General features: G+C 42.4%; 1 protein-coding gene across 1 annotated transcript in view; it reads left to right on the forward strand.

Moving 5' to 3' along the window:
- LOC121877265 (39S ribosomal protein L44, mitochondrial-like) overlaps positions 1-18,606 on the forward strand; it is a gene marked incomplete at its 5' end in the record, with an annotated part of 93,030 nt that overhangs the window by 12,633 nt on the left and 61,791 nt on the right. Inside the window, 1 exon segment of the mRNA XM_042382926.1 lies at positions 18,129-18,386. Within this exon segment, the coding sequence (XP_042238860.1) occupies positions 18,129-18,386 (258 nt within the window).

The following is an 18,606-nucleotide window of genomic DNA, read 5'->3' on the forward strand; positions in this document are numbered from 1 at the left end:
AATTCAAGTGTGTGCATTTATTGTCCCGGTACATCTTGAATGAGTCATTGTATGTGTGTTAAGTATTTTCATCACATAATTTTATGTGCTTGCGTTACATTTTTGGGCTGAAAAAATTTCTTTGGGAACGCATTTCAACTTTCATAATGGGAGTCAATGAGAAAAATGGTTTCGCATTATGGAAGTTCACGTTACAGAAAGATTTTCGGGAACCAACTCTGTTATCGATATTTGACTCCTTTGAAATTCCAACCTTTTATCAAGGATGCCTTGATTTCCCTTAAGGTGAAACCATATGTCCCAAACCCTAGACGATGCATCCATTGTCAGATGTATGGGCGTGTCAGCCACACTTGTTGTAAGTTAGAGCAGGGTGTTCCTGCAGTATGTGTTAACTGTGGTAAGGCCCATGAGGGTCAGAAGTGTCCAGGTCCAGTCTGCTATTGTCACTGTAGTTAGGCGCACCCGGCCTCTTCTAATGAATGTGACCGGTACCGACTCGAGAAAGAGATAATAATTCTCCGCACGAGAGACAAAGTGAGCTTTGCTGAAGCCAGAAGTGCAGCACTGAAATCACTCTCTAGTCATAGGGATACCTATGCGCAGGTTGTGTCCCGACACAAGGCTCGGCAAACTGTTGCTGTGACACCTCCCCGAGAATCATCCATACCTGTATTAAATTCAACATCTACCCCCGACTCTATTCCACCAATCCTCAGCCCTCAAACTTCTCTCGTAGTGGCTGAGGTCCATATGGACGAGGCAGGCACATCTGCTGCTACCCATCTTTCCTCCACCTGCCTTTCTGGTACAGTACTACAAAAATTTCAGCAGAACGCTGTCGAGGGTCTTCAGAGTCTCTGGAAGTGGACGATCTTCCGGCCAAGGTTTTGATGTCGGCTGATCGTCTTCCAGATGCCTCTGGTGATGAGACCCCAGCCAAAATTAAACAAGCAGCTTCCATCTAGTATGGGTCTTCAATTGGGTTTGCATCTGGGTTGATGTTTGTGGCTACTGAGCCACAGATACATCTATCAACCCTGGGGCAGGACAGAAAGGCCCAGCCCCACAGAAGTCGCACCAACCTCAGCAGGGGTATTGGAGGAGGTGCATGTTGTGGTACACTCACTATGCAACCTCCACAGCCAACACCCAAACTAAGCCCAAGCCTAAATGCCTGCCGGGAGCCACTCGTGTACCATCATCTAATAGAATTGTCAAGGCTTACAAGCCAACTGGGAAGAGCTCCATTTGCTCCTGAGCAAATTCTTTACTGTATGTATTTTCTCCAGGAAACAACGTTAGGTGCCTATGATCATCCCCCTCCCAGAGGTTATTCAGCTTTTTACTCTAGTAAAAATCCAAAACAGATGCATTATGGGGGCACAGCCATCCTTGTCTCGACAAGTGTGGTGTACCCTATAACAGCTAGCCCATTATACACCACTTCCCTGATGCAGGTGACAGCTTGCAAGATTCACCTCCAACGTATTTTTTTTTTTTTTTTTACGGGGATTAGCCCACTCGGGCACAGGTCACTGAGCCACATCAGGGCCTGGGGGGCGAAAATGTAGTAATAATAATAATAATTAGTTCATAGTAAATAAAATTTATAATAAATAAAAAATAAATTAATAACAATAACAACACTAATAATAATAATAAAGAACCATAAAGAAATACAAAAGTGAAAACAGATCAATAGTGAGAAACGATATATGTATGTTGTGTTGCTAATAATACGAGAAACAATTGAGACCCTGCAAATGTGTGCAAATGAGGCAGAAAGTCAGATCAGCAATCTGGGACTTGGTCACAATTTTTGTGATGCCATATGGCAGCAGGGTCTACCATTAGACAACACATTATGCTTCCAATATTTTCCCGGGCGGTGGTACCTCCCTGTTTGGTAGCTACCTACTACATACCATATTCTCCATTTACCTCCCACCCAGTACACCGATTGCCAGGGCGGATTTGGTTTCATTAATTCATAAGCTTCCTTCTTATCTTACCCTCAGTGATTTTAATGGAAGGCATACCTTCTGGGGTGATACAATAGTTAATTAAAGAGGCAACCTGAGAGCTTCAATCTTTGAAAAAATGGACCTGGATATATTATATACTGGTGATATCACCCACTACCATGTCCAGACCAATTGTGCTCAATTGACTCAACTGAACTTTGAGTGGAGAATAACAGACGACTTTAGAAGAAGTGACCATTACTCTATCCTACTTTCCTCCTCAGAAGTCCTCCCGACACCACGAGTTCCCCGTTGGTGGTTTGACAGGAGCATTGAAGAATTTCCCTCTTAGCCACCCTCCCCCCCATGGGCTGGTCACTGTTCCATTCCTTGGACCTCTGGCTGTGTAGCTCACCGACCTGTTCCTTGGTGGTCGGAGGAGTGCAGGCAGGCAGCTGTTGAGTGGCGTAGAGCTTATGGTTGCTACTGGTGTCCTAAGACAGAAATTTTTAATGTGGACTACAAACAAGCCAGAGCCCAAGCTTGTTGAACTTTAAGGAATGTCCGTCGCCACTCTTTTTCTTCTTATATCTCCTCTCTAAATGAAAAAACTCCCTTGTCCTAGGTATGAAAATGTGTACAGAAAATAGCAGGCAAGTTTTCACCTAATCCTCCCTGTTCTTAGGTGCTAATGATGGCAGCTCAGTTGCCGTCCCTCAAGAAGTTGCTGAGCTTTTTGCCATGGTATTTGCAGGCGAGTCTTTTATGGCACCTCGATCCTCAGAGTTTAAGCAGGTGAGTGGAGTAGAGGAGTCACGGGCCCTGGATTTTGGAGTGGGACGTGGCGAGGCATACATCATTTTCTCAGTTAAAGAAATGAGAACTGCCCATTTACTCATTGGAGATACATCACCAGGGCCTGATGATATCCCATTTTCAATGCTCTGACACTTTGAAGTTGAGGCACAGACCTTCCTATTGGAGCTATATGACAGATCTGTCGAGAGGGCTCCTTCCCGTCCTCTTGGTGGGAGGCTACTGTCCTGCCTTTCAAGAAGAATGGAAAAGAAGGTCTTCATTCACTATAATGTCACCCCGTAGCTTTGACCTTCTGTATCTGCAAGCTGTTTGAAAAGATGGTCAAACTGCAATTAGTGTACTACCTGGAGTAAAAGGCCCTTCTTTCACTATATCATTCTGGCTTCTGGTAGATGCATTCAGCAACAGATGCTCTTGATCGTCTTTAGACCTCGGTCTATGAGGCATTTGCTCGTCACCAGCATATTATCTGCATTTTTATACATTTTTTTTTTACCTAGAGAAAGCATATGACACAGCTTAGAGATGTGGCAGCCTTAAGGAGCTTCACATTCTGGATTGTGGGGAAATTTACCATCAATAATAGGTTAGTTCTTGGGACATCGCACTTTTAAGGTCCACGTTGCCACAGAAATGTCAGCACCACATATTCATGGGGACTGGGTTCCTCAGGGCAGTGTCTTGAGTGTGATCCTCTTTGCCATCGCAATAAATGTGGTAGCATTGGTTCCAGGTGGTGTATCAATCTCATTGTATGTAGATGACTTGGCCATTTGGTATACAGCTTCCCGCATGTCAGTGGCTGAACGTCGCATGCAACTTACACAAGACAAGGTTTCACATTGGACCACAGAGCATGGTTTCAGATTTTTCCCTTTAAGAACGTTGCCATTCATTTCTGCCGCCTCCAAGGTGTTCACCCAGATCCCGATCTACAGCTGTATGGTCGTCGTATGTTGTCACAAAAGACCCGTTTCCTGTGCATTATCCTCGACAATTGGCTTATGTGGCAGCCACATACCGTATTTGTTACCCCAAAGAGTCTTGCCAGTGTAGTCTCAAGTTATTGAGAGTCTTGGGGCACACGTCATGGGGTGCTGACCGAGGATCCTCGACTATACCTTTACCTCATGCTAGTTATACCCAAACTGCATTATGGGTGTGAGGTGTACTCCTCAGCCACATAGGCAGACTCAATACACTGAACTCTATTCATCATGCTGGGGTGTGCCTGGTGCCTTCAGGTTGTCGCCAATCCCAAGTCTACTAGTAGATGCTAATGAGCCACCCCTTGATATTCGACGACATTATCTCCAGGTCCAGTGTTAGCTTTGTCCCCACCATCTTCCGCAATCTGTAATGAACACTTGTGTAGTTGACGAGTCTATGTCCCCACACTACACTCAGCAACCAAGCCTCCCACAACCTTTCGGCTTCAGGGTAAGGGAGATATGTGAGTATTCGTTGTTTACCTCCTGTTCAGATATGACCCATGCAGTTCCCTAGTGCTGCTCTGTGGATTCTCCCTAAAGCTCAAGTTTTCAGTATTTTAACTTACTCCCACCCAGTGTGGTGCATTCTCTTTTTTTAGAGCATGTCTCGTCTCACAGAGGGACAATCTCTGTTTATACAGACGGCTCTAAGTTGGTTGCAGGAGTGGACTTTGGGGAAGTCTTTCCCAAATTCTGTTGGGACGGTAGTCTCCCCACTATGGCAACTATTTTTACGGCTGAGCTGTAACCTCATAGTGCTTTTACAACTTTTAGCGACTCATTTTGCTCTCCAGGCCTTAGCTAGTGTCTCATCGCCATATCCCTTAGTAATAGATATCTTACAGTTGCTGTTTCTCATCAAACACCGGAGCCTGAAAGTCAGTTTTTGCTGGGTTCTGGTCCATGTGGGGGAGAAGGGGATTGAGCAGCTGATGCTGTGGTAAAAGCAGCTGCTTCTTGCCCTGTGGCACATCATTTCCCTCTACCTGTCTCTGATATGAAACCTGTAATAAGAGCTGTCATCTGCTCGACTTGGCAATGCGGAGCAAACAAGCTCCGCGACATCCACTGTCACGCCGGCGATACACTATTTTGTCCTGCCTCTGCATTGGCCACACACGGCTGACATGGTTTTTTAATGGAGAGGGTGCCCTCTCCCCTACCCCCATTGTGAGGACTGCCTGGTCCCATTGACTGTTGGACACTTCCTGGTGGAGTGCCCCAGTCTCAGAGATCGTCTCTCTTTGGTACTGGGGGAGGGAGTGGGTAGTGTCGTGATCCCAATATCCTTTATACCTGGGGAGTGAAACCTACCCCAAGTTATCATCAAATAAAGGAACAAACAGGGAACACGGCAATAATTATCCCCACAAAAACCGACTCGACTGAATGTACTTGAATAAATAAGAATAAGTTGGAGTAAGTGAGTCACAAATGGGAAGATAATTAAATAATTCAATTTACGTTCTTAAAGGAGTACTGTCTAGGAACCATGGAATTTAAGGGAATAAGTGATTGTATATTAAAATAAGAGTGATGCCGGAAGGGTGAAAATATACTGTTAAGAAGTTAAATCAAACGAATACTACTTAACATTAACTATATCAAACACAGACATTACAATATATACACAGCAATCACAACCAACTGGTTATTTCCTACCAAATAGGAGATTCCTTAACACCAGGATCCCTTCCTAGGCCTAAGTTAACGTGCCACTAATTACCAGATACCACTAGGGTATTGTAGATGACTGAACAAGGCACGTCTGTACTGGGCAAGTGTCGAGGCTGGAGCAGGTGTGGACACGTCCTGCCTATACCACGGTTTACTAGAGAGAGAGTCTCTGGCCACACAGCATGTGAGTGAGGAGCGTCTTAGCTCACGTGACTCAGGACAGTTGCCAAATAGTCTTATAACTAATTAATACTACTCTTGGTTTGACTTAACAGAGTAACACAAATGATGCATATTCATGACATACATAGATATACAATTAACCTAAGTAACTAAGAACAACAATAAGATAATAGTAAAAATAACAAGTTATTAATAGCATGTGGAGGCGTAAACAGATACCACACGACATGCGTGCTTCTAAGAGTTACAGGCACATGACAGTAGCATAGGAGGGGATGTTCTCTCCATTGTGGAGGAAGCTGGCCTACACAAGCTTTGAGTTTTATTTATTAACGTTTAAATAGTTTTTACAAAAGTTTTATTTATTTAATTTTTTACGGGGAATAGCCCACCCGGGCACAGGTCATCGACCCACAACAGGGCTTATGGGATGAAAAAATAGAGAGAAAAAGAAATTAAATAGAAAAGAAAAAGATTATATGAATTTACACCACGAAGATGCCGGAAAACCAGGTTTTTGAAGTGAGGCAGATTGTATGAGTATGGAAACACAGAAGAAGGCAGAGCATTCCACAGTTTGGCTGTGTGAGGAAAGAAGGATGTACTATAACGGGGTATTCTACTGTGACCGACATCCACAGGTGGGCACCGTGAGCAAGAAGAGTGTTATGAGCCCACGGCCTTGCCGGCGGTACACAGGATGCCAAATCCACCGAGCATTGCCCGTTAAAGTGAGAGAGAGTGAAGCAACATTGCGGGAAGAAAGGTTATCAACTAAAGGAGAAGAATTAATCAGACGAAATGCCTTTGATTCCACCCTATCTAACAGTTGGACAGAAGAAGAGCCACCCCAGATATGAGAGCAGTACTCCAAGTTAGGATGAATGAATCTCTTATATACTTGAAGCAACTACTCAGGACTGAAGTAGCTACGGCATCTGTACTGCATTCCCAGCTTTCGGGAGGCAGCTTTAGCAATGTTGAGGATGTGTGACTTCTATGACATATATTAGAGGAAATGGTGAGGCCTTGCTTATCTATTTTAGAATTTGGCAGAATGATAGCATCCTGAAATGTGATTGGTGGGAGATCATCTAATTTGTAAAGTGTAATTGGTAAATACTGAGTTTTATTACTATTGACTTTAACCAAGTTTCTACCTCCCCATTCAGAGATGCTGCACAGATCCGCGTTGATAGAAGTAATGATATCAGCTCTAGAAACAGATCTAGTTTGAGAATTAAGAGGAAGGGAAAAATGTGAGGAAGAGTGAAGAGTGGAATCATCAGCGTAAGAATGAATAGAATTAGTTGTAGTGTGAAGTAAATCATTGATAAAGAGAAGGAAGAGAGTAGGTGAAAGAACAGAACCCTGTGGGACACCACTATTGGTAGAGAAAGAGCGAGAGATCGATCCCTCGACAACAACTGCCATGGATCGGTTCTCAAGGAAGCTAGAAATAAGAGAACAAAGTTAGGGAGAGAAGCCATAAGAGGGAATTTTAGAAAGCAAAGATTTGTGCCATACTCTGTCAAATGCTTTGGAAATGTCAAGGGTCACGACGAAAGTTTCCCCATAATCCCTTAGAGAGGATTACCAGATTACCAGAGATGGATGCAGTAGGAGAGCAGATCACCAGTAGATCTCGCCTGGCGAAAGCCATACTGGTGATCCGACAAAAGAGAATGGCGTTCAAGGTGACGAAAAAAATGAGAGTTTAAAAGATACTGGGTAGTTTTGAAAATCTTAGAGAGGGATGAAGTTTGGGCAATGGGGTGGTAGTTAGAGGGATTGGAATGGTCACCCTTCAGGATGGGCTGAACCAAGACATGCTTCCAAGAAGAAGGAGAAGTTTGGGTTTTGAGGCAGAGGCAAAAGAGGCGAGCAAGCACAGGGGCCAGAGCTCCAGCACACTCCCTCAGAACACGGGGGGGTCTTCCGTCTGGTCCATGGGCCTTACTCACATCTAACCTGGATAACACACTGGCAACCCTGCGAGTAGAGATTGTAAGAAAGTGCATTTTAGTCTTTTGAGCCTTTGTTTTAATTCTGCTACATATGACCTAAGCTGTTGCATATCCAGGAATGTAATTACCACAATCAATCAATCAATCAATCTAGTTAAAATTAAATTTACAGTAAATCCTCAAAATTTCATTTAAAATTCTTGCAGCTTGCAGTCATTTCAAATTGCCACCAACCAGCAATTCCTTGGCCTCTTTCCTCCTCTCAGATTTGTGAGTGAGCAATTTATTCCCCCACCCTTAAAATGAACTGTACAGTTCATTAAAATATTAAATTTTTTATAAAGTATATAATCTTATTTATTATTAAAATATATACGGTAATGTATTGTGTTTAATGGGGATACAGTACCTGTGGTCTAATTAGATTTGATATAGGCCTGATGAGAGCTAATAGGTACAAGATGACACTTGATGTGTAAACGTGAAGGGACACAGGACTGGCATTGCCTCATTTGCCAGTTTGTTTTTATTTATTCATTCTTATATTTTTGTATGATCAGCCTCTTATGGTGTATATTTTATCGTAAATAATGTAACTTACAGTATTACATAAGAGAAAAAATGCAGTACTATATATAATTTTTCATATTACTTCAAAATTAAAGGCCCCTTAGTGGGAACCACCGTGTAGTGGTGGGTGAGGGGAGCACTTGAAGACCTGTTGATCCGATGACCCACACCGGGGCTGGTCCCCCCTTCCTTCTCAAGGAGGAAAGGGCTTCTTATACTGGAAGGGCTAGCAGGGAGAGATGAGACTTAATGGTTCTCTTGAGCTGCTAGCCTTGAGAGCTGGCTAGTGGCACCTTTCCTCTGACCCAGTTCGCAAGGGCTGGAGAGTTGTGCTCCCATGTGTTTGCTGTACGTGGCGACCCATAGAGTTGCAAGATGGGAATCCTGGAGGTCGAGCGATGCTGAATGCTGCATCCTATGGCTAGCAGTACACCTCTTTTGTCTCTTATCTGATAAAACAGAATGCTTGACTTGCAGCCTGATCAAGTCAATCTGTTGACCAATGTGGCTGGCCTCTGAGCCAGTCATTTGGCTAGAGTCAACACCCCATTTAGGTGTCATCAGACTTATGGGCTTGTCAAGGGACCAATCTCCTGAAACACCTTTAGTGGTCACTCTGGAGCCTTTTGTGCCCAGCAGTGACCGACATTCTCGCCAGCATGAGGTGACGTCCTTCTTGGCAGAGTGCTGTCATGAGAGAGACCCTACCTGGTGTCTTTGATAAATATATAGCCTTATCATCAAGTGAGATTAATCTAAAAGACCAGAATATTTTTCAGACATACTGAGATATTGTACAAGTACAGTACAGTACTGTATGTGGATCTGCACCAAAAGTTGTGCCCCAAGCAGATGGGGGCCTTTTGGTGGAGGTGTTGTCGTTAGAGATGAGTAATAAGTTTAAGACTCTTCAATGTATTGGTGGAACAACAGTGTCTTGCTCCCCACACATTAATATGAACCAGACCCAAGGTGTGGTGTATTGTACTCAGCTACTCGGAAGAAACCCTTCAGCAGGAGTTTGTGGATCAAGAGGTAATAAAGTTAGAGAGAATCAAGAAAAAGGTCGATGAAATCTTAACACCTACGCCATCTCTGATCATCACATTAACTCTTCCTGAGAACCTGATGGTAGCTCATTATAGACTAAACATTAGGCTGTATGTGCCCATGCCAAGAAGATGTATTTGTTGCCAAAAGTTTGATTAAGTATCCACAATCTGTCGTAGATTTAAGCTAGGCCTACCTACTGTATGTGCTTCATGTGGGCTTGATGCTCATAAGGATGAAGAGTGTACAAGCCCTTCATTGAATATTATTTGTGAAAAGAGACATGCATCAGCATCTAAGTCCTGCAAAACCTTCCTCTTTCAAAAGGAAGTGCTAAAGAGAGAGTCTCAGCCACTTTTCACAGTGGCTCTACATTTATCTATGTAGTGTCTCAGACAACCTCCAATAACCAGTAGCAGAATTCAAATAATCATGCATCCACAATGAAACGAACACTCGCCACAAAAAGTATCGGTGCATACTGTAGTGTGAACAATTTGAGATCAGTGACTATAGGTATTGGGAAAGGCGAGTTGTTCCAGCCGTATGTTGGCAGCCCTGATTGTCAGCCATATGGCAACACCTAGTGGAGGGGGGGGGGGTTATGAGGATACACTTACCAACCTTCCCGACATATCACAGTGTATACGTATCGTTTCGTAACTCGTCGATCTCACCCTTCACCGATAGTTTTTGGTGCGAGTGTACATCATCCAGAACTAAAACATAAAGCCTAGAGATATCTTGTCCATTTAGTTATGGTAGTCTCAAGAGATCCACATCATTAGGTAATGTACTATCTGCACCTCAGATAAATGAATCTCAGAAGCCCACTCTTTCAGCCCCTTGCTGAATGTCTGGGTAACAAAAGGAATTGCAGTGAAGAATCTTAAAAGGGGACATCCCCTCCAAAGGCTCAGCCCACCAGATCATCAAGGGGATCCTTGAGGGCTAATACAGTGTTGGCTGCTGTCAACACTCTCTCCTCAGAGTGATTCACAGTAGGAGGACTCTACTAAGGTGCCTGCCAAAATGCTTGCAACAGTTTTAGCCAGTCAACTACAGGACCTTGATCCTGTGGGTCTAATGATATTTTATAGGTTCTGGGCAGGTAACCCTGGATACTAACAGGCCCCTTAAACCTGGGCACACCAAGCCTGTGTTATCATCATTGTCCACTGGGTTGTTGAAGACTTCGGCTAAACCTAGACATTTCTCGATTATCTCCAAGACAGTTTCCCCAATCAAAGTCAAAGACTCCCTCTGGAAAAACCCCAACGGTAAATCTTTCCAGAAGTCAACATAAATATTTTTCACTCTGATGCAATGGAACATCTGAGTGCTAAAGTCTAGTTGGGAGCCTCTTGCCCTTTTGTTATCTCATCTCACCAGTTTGTGTTTGTTTGCAGGAGACGATGGTTGGTGAAAATCACCATCCTCCTCCTCGTGGTCATCTACCCATATATTCTGAGCCAATAAGAGATGGTGGTCATGATGGAGGCAGCGCCATTTATGTCTCCACCTCCATGAATGTTCCATTCATCACTATACAGCTGTGTTCCCCCTACAGGCAGTGGCTGTTTGTCTCCATCTAAGAAGGGTGTACACTGTCTGCTCACTTTCCCTCCCTTCTGGTACACCAGTGTCCAGGACAGATTTCATCGACCTATTTGTGGAGCTTCTTCCTCCATTTGTAATTTTTGGGGGTCTGAATGGAAGGAGTAGATTGTGGGGAGACACTGTGACCAATCCACGATGAGCCATGTTGGAGTCTGTGGTACAGGATCTGGATCTCTGTATCATGAACACTGGTGCCCCAGTCAGTTTCCATATTCAGACAAGAATCCACTCTGTCAAAGACCTCACCTGGTGCTCTGCATCAGCAGGCAGGGATTTTTTGTGTGAAATCTGGGATGATCACTTCCAGTAACCTTTCACACACCTGATGTGATCGTCCCTAATTGTCTTCCTCGCTTGTGTCTGGACAGGGCTGCCTTGGTCCATTTCAAATTCCGAGCTGAGGAAGAAAGAGAGGCAGATGGGGAAAGAAGCGGTGTAATATCTTACCTCGACACTCCTTAGTGCCGGTGAACAAACCATCCCCAAGACTTCTGAGTTTTTTAAAGGCGGCCGGTACCACGGTGGTGTAAAGCTGCAGAGTGGCCACAGCGGCCAAAAAAAGGGCCTGGTGTCGATACAGGAGGCAGCCTTGTCAATATTATCTTATGGAATTTGAGCAGAAAAGTTCTCATGCTCATAAAATATTAAAAGAGGCACCACATAAGTCTTGGGCAGAGTTTGTGAATACAATCAATTGCACTTTCTTGTCAAAGTGTGGAAGAGAGTGAAAAGGATTGCTGGGAAGCACTCTCCCAGTGCACCCCCTGTCATGACAATAGTTGGTGGTGTGGCATCAGAGTCACAAGAGGCAGCCAAGGCATTTGTGTATGCTTCACAGAGAGGTGGTCAGTCAACTTCCTTGCTCTAACAACAAGAGGCATTAGAGCAGCAAGGTTTTGACTTATCCCAGGGAGGAGAGGCCTACAAAACAATATTTAGCCTCGAGGAGAGGGAGCCTGCTCTTTCCTCCAGTGGGGATACATCTCTTATGCTATGCTAAGGCATATCAGGATGCATTCCAAGCAGTTTCTGGTGGAGCTGTTTTCCCATGTGTGGCAGGAGGAGAGGCTGTCTCCTCAGTAGAAATCTGTTGTGGTTCTCCCATTCTCTAGGACCATTCTCTTCCGCCAAACTTTAGACGAATTTCTATGACCTCGTGCAGCTGTAAAGTTTTAGAACGAATGGTCAATGTGAGACATTCATTATTTGGAACTTTGAAATCACATATCACCATCCCAATGTGAGTTCCGAAAAATACACTCAACAACAGATGCACTGCTAAGATTTGAATCAGGGATGCGTCGAGCGTATGCAATGGAACATCATCATCTGACAGTATTTTTTTTATATAGAAAAGGCATACGATACAGCCTGGAGGTTTGGGATTTTAAAAGATGTACACCACTGCAGACTCTTCGGATGGATGCCCCTTTTCCTTAAATCATTCATGGCAAATCATGCCTTTCAGGTGAGGGTTGGTACCTCAATTTCCAGATCAGTTCACCAGATGGAGGGGATACCACAGGACACAGTTTTAAGCAGGAGTCTTTTTGCCATAGCAATTAACAGTGTCACCTGATGTCTTTCACCAGGAGTCTCTAGCTCACTAGACGTAGATGATTTAGCAATTAGTTTTTGTCATCTTATCTATATGCTGCTGAGAGAGAACTTCAATAAACAGTGAATCGGGGGTTTCGATGAACAGAGGAGCGTGGCTTCAGGTTCTCAACTTTGAAAACTGTAGCCGTGCATTTCTGCTGGGTCGGGTCCTCACCCTGACCCCTTCTTAACATTATATGGTGCCCGCATTCTGGTGGTGGAAGAGACACGTTTCCTAGGCCTGGTGATAGATAGGAGAATGACCTGGATTTCCTTCACTTAAGATGTCATGATTACAAGCCCTCAACCTTCTGAGGGTCTTATCTTACTCGTCCTGGGGTGGCGACCATAGGACTCACATAAGACTCTCTTCAGGTGTATGGATGTGAGCTGTACTCATCAGCCATACCACCCAGCTTAAAGACCATAAATACTATACAGCACGCTGGCATCTGTTTGGCCACGGGGCCTTTAGATCCTCCCCAACAACCAGTCTTTTGGTGGATGCTGGTGTACTACCACTGGATATGTATCGGCAGTCCCTAATGGCTCGCTGCTGGCACCAAGTACTGTACAGCGTCTCCCTAGATCTCCAACATGGGAGACCATATCTGATTGGTCCATGGACCATAGATTTGTCCTTCGCCAACACATTTCCCGATCCTTTGGCTTTTGTTCCCTAGAGCTTGTTGACAGATTATCACTTCCCCAACTCCCGGTCACCCCAGTGAAGGTGTGGACCGTTGCCCCCTGTGCACTTCTGTCGTTACTTCCCAGAGAGCAAAGCTGATGTTAATGAGGTGATGGCCAGGATGTATTTCCAGGAACATTCAACTCGGCACGATGGCTCAGTGCTCCAAATCCAATGTTGGTGTTAGGTTTGGAGCCATCTTCCCTGATTTTAGCTGCAGTAGGGGAATTTCCATCCTTTGCATCTATTTTTACTGCAGAACTCTCTGCTGTACACCTAGTCCTTAAAGAAATTAGCATAAATAAGGCTGGGAGTTTTAAAATTTTTAGTGTTTCCAGATCATCACTGTCTGCTCTGAAATCTTTAAATCCCATCCACCCTTTCATTTTATATATTTTTAACTGGCTATCGGTCCTCTGTCGGCAGGGCCATAATGTGGATTTATGGTGGGTCCAGCCCATGTGTCTGTACGAGGTAATGAGAGGGCTGACTAGGTGGGCAAGTCTGCTGCCTCTCGTCATGCCTCAATATGCTCCCTCCCTCACATAGATTTCATCCCTGCAATCAGGCCAGCCATCCGGACAGTTTATCCGATCCCAACAAGTTGCGAGAGATTACAGAAAAAGATTATCCGCGGGAATATCCTTGGATGCCCCCTGCTATAGACTGCCCTTACCCGTCTACTTGTTGGATACGCTCGCCTCTCCCATAGTTTCCTTATGGTCAGAGGACCACAGCCCTATTGTGATGACTGCCTGGTTCCATTGACTGTGAGACACTTGCTGGTAGAGTGTCCCAGTCATGAGGGTTTGAGGAGTCATTTTCTAGCCGATTGCCGGCAGGACGATGGTTCCTTCTCCATCACAAAGATGCTCAGCGAGAGAAGTTCAGCAGCCGATGGTGGACTTTTTCAATTTTTAATTGTAATAGAGGTAATGAGCTGCTTATGATTTTAATTAATTACAAAATTTTTCATTATTTTGATATTGATATTTAAACATTATAGGATTTTGTATTCCAGTCTGCCCTTCACATACATGGGTTTAGCATACACGGATTCACAAATACGCGGATTGCCCCGCCGGAGGAATATTCTGTACATTGAAGTAATTGAAGTAAATTCAAATCGCGCCCGCCACCACACACCGCCCGCCACCCCGCGCGGCACCACACACCGCCCGCCACCCCGCGCTCCCTCACTCAAACAGTCTTGCTGTAACCACGCTTGTGTTGACATCAGCATTGTAGGTCGACCCTGATTTTTTGACCAAAAAATCATTAATTTATGATATTCCTTATTTATAGGTGGACCCAAGTTTTTGAGGGTATTGGAACAACGAAACCTTTAGTAAAAACACTCTACGTCCTATAAACTAAGGCTCGCCGTGCCTGAAACACCGAGTGCCATTTATTATTACGACACTTTACACTGAAACTCAGGTAGTTTCAACAAAAATATTGTACATTTCCATTCAAGTATTTATTCAAGTCAATTAGGAGGGAATATTATTGTAATACAACAGTTTTTTAACTGAAAATCATTCGAAAAGCGATTACGGTAACATCTTTTGAACGAAAGAAAGTGAAAGTCATTGCTTTAGTCACGATTTTATCCCACTTTCCACTGTAATACGTACGTCATTTCAGCAAAAATATTTAATTTCCGTGAATGTATTATATCAAGCACAGTATGAATAGAATATCACTAATATAACGGTATTTTAACCGAAAACTATTAAAAAACGAGTAACATACAGTATCTTGAACATCGGAAGGTTAGGTAAAGTCTTTTGTTTTAATGTAGTTTATCCTAATTTACATTGAAATACATTACAGTTCAGCAAAACTACTATTTATTTCTGAGAATATGGAAATGTAATATTTTTGCTGAAATGACGTACGTATTACAGTGGAAAGTGGCATAAAATCGTGACGAAAGCAATGACTTTCGCTTTCTTTCGTTGTTCAAAAGATCTTACCGTGATCGCTTTTCGAATGGTTTTCAGTTAAAAAACTGTTGTATTACAATAATATTCTATCCTAATTCACTTGTGATGCAACAGTTTTTTAACTGAAAACGATTTGAAAAACACGTGTACTGTCTAGCTGATACGGCAGAGCCCTGGTCGCGGAGGCTTTGTTTTTGCATCGGCCCTTAAGCAGCCTTTAATTTTAGCGTACGTTGAAATTGTGTTTACCGGCATATTCTTATTTTCTTGCTTCTTATTTTCCAGAAATATGACAAGCTTGTATATAATACAATGTTACGGTCCTTTTAATTTACAAGTGTTCATTTTTAGAAATACAGAAGACACCAAACAAATACCAGTACGGATATTTGCGTGACTCTCCCGCCAAAAAAGACCAAACAGCTGGTACTCTCTCCCTCAGCCCTACCAAAAATAGCCCAACGACATCTTTCTTGTTTATTATCTTCCAATTTCTCACTTTAACGGGTATTTTTACTTCATATTGCCTACATCAGATAAACTACAGTAATTGAGGTTAGACACTGTTATAAATTTGATAACCGGGTCCTGGCAGGTGCCGTTAGAACCACCTGACCCTACCAACAGTGTTGCAAGGCAGACACAGCATTTTTTTTTTTACATTTTTGGTGTCGCCATTTGTTAATTTTTTTTTCTGTGGGGTTTGCACAATAGTAAACTGTTTTACCTACAGTATTGTAAAACGATTTGGGAAAAGAAATACTCGGTAACTTAAAATTTTAAACGGAAAATCTTGAAACTGGCAACTGTGTGCTGAAGACGATGGCAAGGAAAATTATTTTGATGGATTTTCATGAAAATATTCAGAAATATGGTATCGTAGTATTTATTCAAGTGAATTAGGATAGAATATTATTGTAATACAACAGTTTTTTAACTGAAAACCATTCGAAAAGCGATCACGGTAAGATCTTTTGAACAACGAAAGAAAGCGAAAGTCATTGTTTTCGTCATGATTTTATCCCACTTTCCACTGTAATACGTACGTCATTTCAGCAAAAATATTACATTTCCATATTTATTTCTGAGAATATATTCATTCAGTTACAGTTAAGGTAAAATATACTTGTGATGTAATATTTTAGTGAAAATACCCGGTATTTAGAAGTACGGTATCGTAGTTTTCTTTTGTTTCAAATTTAATTAACAAAGATTGATGTTTCAAATGTAATGAACAAAAATTTATGTACAGTATCTATAAATAAACTTTAAAAAATGAATACAGTGACCACTCGGTTAACGAACTCAATCCGTTCCAGAAGGTCATTCGTTAACCGAAAAGTTCGTTAACCGACACCATTGTTTCGATGGGTTTTTGGGTAATTGGTTCCAGCTCACCGAAAATTTCCTCAATTCAACAAAAATGGTAGAAAAGTTCACTTACTTTGAGGTGTGTATGTAGAAGGCTCCTGGATGATGATGATGATGGAAATTAGAATGGGGGTGGAGGAGAAGGAAGAAGAGAAGGCATTGGGGTGGAAGAGAAGTCACCCCATGGCACCATTTCACCCATAAAATTTTAGTTCTCTTGGTGGATTTCAAGATTATTTTCTTTAAATCAACACTGCACTGCATTATATATTGTCAATATGTAAAATATATTTCAAAATGACCAATACTTTGCTTGGAAACACAGAAAAAAAGCGTTTAGTTGAAGAGAGTCTCAAGCAAGATGTTACCTCCAGTGAAAACAGAGAGACTAACGCCTCTTTGCTGTGTTAAGAGGCTGGATGCCACGCATTAAACTACAGTAGTCACTTTACCTTCAATTATGTTCAATAATTGTTAAAATGACTAAAAAATTTAATATTAAACTTTTAAAATTATTGAATAGTATAAACTTCTTGATATTTACAAAAATAGTAAGGAATTTAAGCCCTAGAACCGATTAATGTATTGGCGGACTGATACTAAAGCTGGTTGCCCGGTCAGTGCAAGCGAAAACATGTTGAGGTCGGTTCGTAAGAAATTCGTTAACCGAATTTTTGTTCGTTAACCGAATTGAAGATCCTTATGGAAGGCAGTTCGTTAACCGAAATTTCGTAAACCGAGGCGTTCGTTAAACGAGGGGTCACTGTACTTTATGTTTTACATCGTCCTGTGCTACCATACCATGCATTTGGCAACTTTGGGCTTGCTATGATGACGCAAGAGATCTGCCCTGGCAACTGTACCGACACTCACAGCTGGTGGTGCGTTGGTGCGTTGGTGCGTCGTTTCCATTGTTTACTGGTAGTTACTGGTAAATATTTTTCAACCTAACAAAACTATTACCCGTTTAGAGGTCGACCCCCAATTTTTTGCCAAATAATTTGGTCTTAAAAACTCGAACTACACACAGGTATATACGGTAAATAAGGACATGGGGGGGCCAGGGTTTTTTTTTGGGGGGGGGGCAGCAAAAAGTACACGGATTTTTAACATTCACAGGTATCTCTGTTACCTAACCCCCGCGTATGTTAAGGGCCGACTGCATTTTATTTTTTATATCATAGTTTTAAATTCTAAGTTTCATATTCGGCATCAAATGGCCACAGGCTGCGAAGCCAGATATTTGACCAAATCAATTAATCAATCAGAGTAAAGGAAAAATGTAAAAAGAAACATGCATGACATTTATTGCACAATAAAATACAAGTTTAAGGGTCATCAGGGGATCTAATGAGTGGTTACTTAGTACACATTAGCCCCTCATAACCCCCAAAACTTGGTAAAAGTTTGGATTATTGACAAATCCAAACCCTCTTACCCCCAAATTGTATGGATTTTCAAGGGTTGACTGTGTTTAAAAATTATCATAAAATTCAAATAAAATTATCATAAATATACAAAGGTACTGAACAATTCTCTTACTGTTGTTAAATTGAAATATTGTAGAGTTAATATTACCTTTAATAGAATGTTATGGTATTTAATATACGTACTGCATATTTCTTGTCAAATAATATCAAAATTCAGATGATAAAACTAAGTTTTACTGACAGGAATTATGATGCTGAATTGTTTGCCTTTGGAAAAAGACTTCATGAGGAATTTGAAGGATCATTGCTGAGAGAGGCCTTGACAGACTCATCTTATATTGCACAAGAGATGAGTCACCAGCAGGCTCTTGGGGTCACTTCTCCTGCTCTAACACTGAAAAGTAACACAGAGCTGGCAGCAGCTGGAGCTACAGTGATAGCAGATTACTGTGCCAAGTATCTCAGGGCAGCTCTTCCTGTTCTGCCCGAGGAGGGTATAAGGTAAGGTAACAAAATTAATAAGGTATGGCTTTTACTCCAAAAGGTCATACGGAACTTGACTAGTGATGCCTTGTAATGGAGTTCTGTACATTGACATCTTATCTATCTCCTGTAGCAATACTCACAACTGAATTATGTACTTAGCATCAATTTTTCATTGGCCTCCAGATTTCCAGTGATCGATTTCTTCATTAATATATGCTTGGGGAACTTATATAGA

This window comes from Homarus americanus, unplaced genomic scaffold (assembly GCF_018991925.1).
Source record: "Homarus americanus isolate GMGI-L3 unplaced genomic scaffold, GMGI_Hamer_2.0 scaffold367, whole genome shotgun sequence".
Classification (NCBI taxonomy): domain Eukaryota; kingdom Metazoa; phylum Arthropoda; class Malacostraca; order Decapoda; family Nephropidae; genus Homarus; species Homarus americanus.